This window comes from Monoraphidium neglectum (genome assembly GCF_000611645.1).
Source record: "Monoraphidium neglectum strain SAG 48.87 unplaced genomic scaffold scaffold01540, whole genome shotgun sequence".
NCBI lineage: Eukaryota > Viridiplantae > Chlorophyta > Chlorophyceae > Sphaeropleales > Selenastraceae > Monoraphidium > Monoraphidium neglectum.
This window is the reverse complement of record NW_014012088.1, coordinates 1-3,571: the sequence shown is the minus strand read 5'-3', so window position 1 is coordinate 3,571 and position 3,571 is coordinate 1. Positions and strand designations below refer to the sequence as shown.

General features: G+C 67.5%; 2 protein-coding genes across 2 annotated transcripts in view; both read left to right on the top strand.

The window, feature by feature from the left end:
- The window catches only part of MNEG_8232 (uridylate kinase), a gene marked incomplete at both ends in the record, with an annotated part of 2,346 nt that extends 1,750 nt beyond the window's left edge, over window positions 1-596 (top strand). The window contains 2 exons of the mRNA XM_014043294.1: window positions 60-167; window positions 432-596. Of these exons, the coding sequence (XP_013898748.1) occupies window positions 60-167; window positions 432-596 (273 nt within the window). The remainder of the gene's footprint in view (window positions 1-59; window positions 168-431) is intronic.
- A 1,655-nt stretch (window positions 597-2,251) lies between these two features.
- Window positions 2,252-3,504, top strand: MNEG_8231 (hypothetical protein; the record flags this gene model as incomplete). Its single annotated transcript, XM_014043293.1, has 3 exons — window positions 2,252-2,416; window positions 2,576-3,286; window positions 3,496-3,504. 3 exons carry the CDS (start codon window positions 2,252-2,254, stop codon window positions 3,502-3,504), a joined length of 885 nt encoding a protein of 294 aa, XP_013898747.1.
- Window positions 3,505-3,571: the final 67 nt, after the last annotated feature.

The following is a 3,571-nucleotide window of genomic DNA, read 5'->3' as shown; positions in this document are numbered from 1 at the left end:
CCCCTGCCATGATGTAGCAACCGCCCCCAACCCCTGTCTCAAAACCCCCCACCCCACAGGCCACCAAGGTGGACGGCGTGTACACGTGCGACCCGGTCAAGCACCCGGACACCGCGCGCCGCTACGACCGCCTGTCGTACCGCCGCGTCGCGCAGGAGGGCCTGCAGGTGTGCGCCCGGTGCCCCGTGCCCTCCATCTCTCGAAACAAGCACCCCCTGCCGGCCCGCCCGCGGGGCGGGCGCGCCGAGGCCTGCGCACGCGCGCGTCGGGCCGCCTCAACCCGGGGTTTGGACCCACAACACCGCAGCGTCTGCGCCCGCGGCGGGTGATTGCTGCCGTCTCGTTGAGGGTCTGAGGCGCGCCGCTTGTAAGAGATTTTTCAGGTGCAAATGATACACTTGTACTTCCTCTATCGCCTCTCTCGCCACCAGGTCATGGACGAGACCGCCATCACCCTGTGCAAGGAGAACAGCATCCCCGTGATCGTATTCAACGCCCTGGCGCCGGGCAACATCCTGCGGGCTGCGATGGGCGAGGACGTCGGGACGGTGGTCGGGGAGGCCGAGGGCGAGGCGCCGGCGCTGGGCGGCGTGTAGAGGGGCGGCCGCGCCCCGGCCGCTCTGGGGTTTGGGGTTTTGGGTGCGGCCGAGCGTCAGCCGCCCAATAAACGCTGCTGCCTCGGGTCGCCAGTGTCCTCCCAGCCCCGCCCAGCGCGTCGCCGGGCGCGTGCCTGGCCGCGCGGGCGAGCGGCTGCTGCTGTGCGCGCCCGCGCCTCCCGTGGGGCGCGGGCGTTTGCACCGACGCCGGGCGGTGTGCCGCAAGCGGACGCCCCATGCCTGAGGGGCTGGTCGATTTTGTTAGTGAGGGTATGCCCCCATTTATTATTTGTGGGGCTTGTGCGGAGCATCCCCTGGGGTTGATCCCTTTTATGCACTGCGTCCGACCCCTCTTCTTTGCTCACCCCGTGGCGCGGCCGATTGCGGCGCTGCCGAGTTTGGCGGGCCGATGGCCCCCAGCGCTGGCAAGCATTGTTGCCGCGATGGGGGCCCTTTTTGATGTGCAGGCATTATGTACACCTGAAACCATTTATTGCAGATTCGTAGCTGGCACGCAAATTACACCTGCCCCTCCCCGCAGCCTGGCGCCCACGGGCTGCCCCAGGAGAATGCCTTGCTACCCACTGCAGGCGAGCAGACATCCCGCCTGCGGTTGAGTGATGGTCATTTTCGGCTGCCCTGCGTCTAGGTGTGCGCCTTGGTTGCCGGTCCTGGAAAACAGGGCCGGCCCTGAACTTGCAAACGGCAGCATACCCAATGGTCGGCACGCCAGCAGGTGCTTGCTGGTCGCGGCCCGCAAGTTGGCAGCGATGCAGCCCTCGTGCGTGCGTGCGTGCAATCGCGTGTGCTTGCTCGTCGGCTTCGGCACGGCTTTGCTGGCCCCGTGATATGGTGGCCCCGCCAGCGGCTTTTGCGGCGTGCGCCATGGCTCGGGCTCCCTCCTCAGCAACCCTCACAACCTATTTTTGCAATGGTGAAGAGGCTACACGTTTGTAATCGACACACACGCGCGCACACACACACGCACACACACATGTGGTCAAACGGCACAGGGTGTTGAACAGGGGCTGAAGGAGCCAGGTGGTTCATAACCTTTTGTGAAATGCCCAGCCACTGGTAAGCGGAGGGCCCTGGGCCAATCTTGGGGGGCCCAGGGTGACGCCAGATACGCACGGGTGGTGCTGAAACCATTAGCGTGCCACTCTCCCTCATCATGTTCACGTAAAGCCTGGGTTTGATCCCCTGATGACTGATTCATGAACGGCGTGTCTGGCTGACGCGCGGGGGGCATCAGCAGGGTCACTGCAGCCATGGCTGGTGCCGCGCCTGCCACGTATTCACATGCAATACACAATGCATGTCGGGATTTCCCTGCGGTGCGTTAATGCCTTGCATGGACCGGCAGCTGTGCACTTGGCCCCCTGCGTCTTGCCATGGGGCGCCCTCGCCGCATGCGACCGTCAGCGCCGCCCTCCATTACGAACCGGGCGCACATCTTGTCGGCATTCATATCCTGTTGCGTTACACGGATAAGCGGATACGATTCCCCGTTGGTGCAGAGTTTTGAAAGAAGCACGACGCCTTCACGACGTGATCAGGTGACAGTTCCCTGCTTTTGAAGGCCCGCAACTCGCTGAAAACCACGACAATCCAATCACACACAACAACGAAAACATCCAGTGCACATTTGGACAATGAGCAACAACGGCGATGCAAACGGCGTCCACGCCCACGTCAGCGCGTGCGCCGCTGCGGACCCCCCCAAATCAGCGCAAGCGGCAAGCGCCCCCGTCCTCGTCGTCGGCGCAGGGCCTGTGGGCCTCGCCGCCGCCGCGTGGCTGGCCGAGTACGGCGTGCCGGTGGGTTGAGCCCAGGAGGCGTGCGCCCCCGCGGCAGCATATCTCCCGTGCATGCAGCGCCCATGTCACACTTCCGGCAATAAAACCCTGCGCCCCCACCTCTGCGTCACTAAACCCTGCCCCTGGCCCCAACCTCACCCCCGCCCTGCCAACATTCAGGTCCGCATCATCGACGTGGCCGATGCCCCCAGCCCCTATAGCAAGGCCTTTGCCGTTTGGCGCCGCACCATGGCCGCCCTCGCGCCCCTCGTGCCCCCCTCCCGCTGGGCCGCGGCCGGCACCCCCCTCTCCCGCATCACGATGTGCGACGCCGGGCACGCGCTCGCCTCCGTCACGCTCGCGGACGCCGACGCGCGCGGCGACCACGCGCTGCCGCCGGGCGTCCTGCTGGGCCAGGCCCAGACAGAGGCACTCCTCACAACCGCCCTGCGGGAGCGCGGCGTCGAGGTCGAGCGCGGCGTGAGGCTGTCATCTTTCGCAGCCGACGCCGACGGCGTCGACTGCCTCCTGGAGCGCGCCGCGCCCGCCGACGAGGCGCCGCCGGGCGGCAGCGCCCCCGCGGCGGCGCAGCAGGAGCGCGTGCGCGCGTCCTACCTGATCGGCGCCGACGGCGCGCGCAGCGCCGTGCGGCGCGGGCTGGGGGACCCCTTCCCGGGGGTCACGCTGTCACGGCGGTTCCTCCTGGCTGATGTGGAGGTCGACCCGCCGCCCGGCCCCGCGCCGGCGGCCGCGGGGGCGGGGTTGGGACGCCGGGAGCTTGAGTCTGGGCTATGGCTGGGGGCGATGTATCTGACGACGACGTCTGAGGGGCTGCTGATGGTGGTGCCCATCAGCCCCACGGCCTGCCGCGTGGTCTTAGACGGCGGGAAGGTGGGGAGACCCTCGTTTTCTGTGGGGGGAGAGGGCGCGGCGGCCGGCGGCGCCGGTTACATGGACGGGGCTGCCGGGTATGTAGGCGGGCTGCCGGCTGCCACGAGCAATTGGTGTCGTCCCCGCGCCGCAAAACGCACGATGCATGAGCACGCTCACGCCCGCCCGCGCGGCCAACTCTCTCTCTGCCCTTGCATGCCACCACCGAGATGGAATGAACCCGTTGACGCGCGCACGGCCAACCCTCCTCCCACCTATCCCCCCACCCCGTCCCCCACCCCGCAG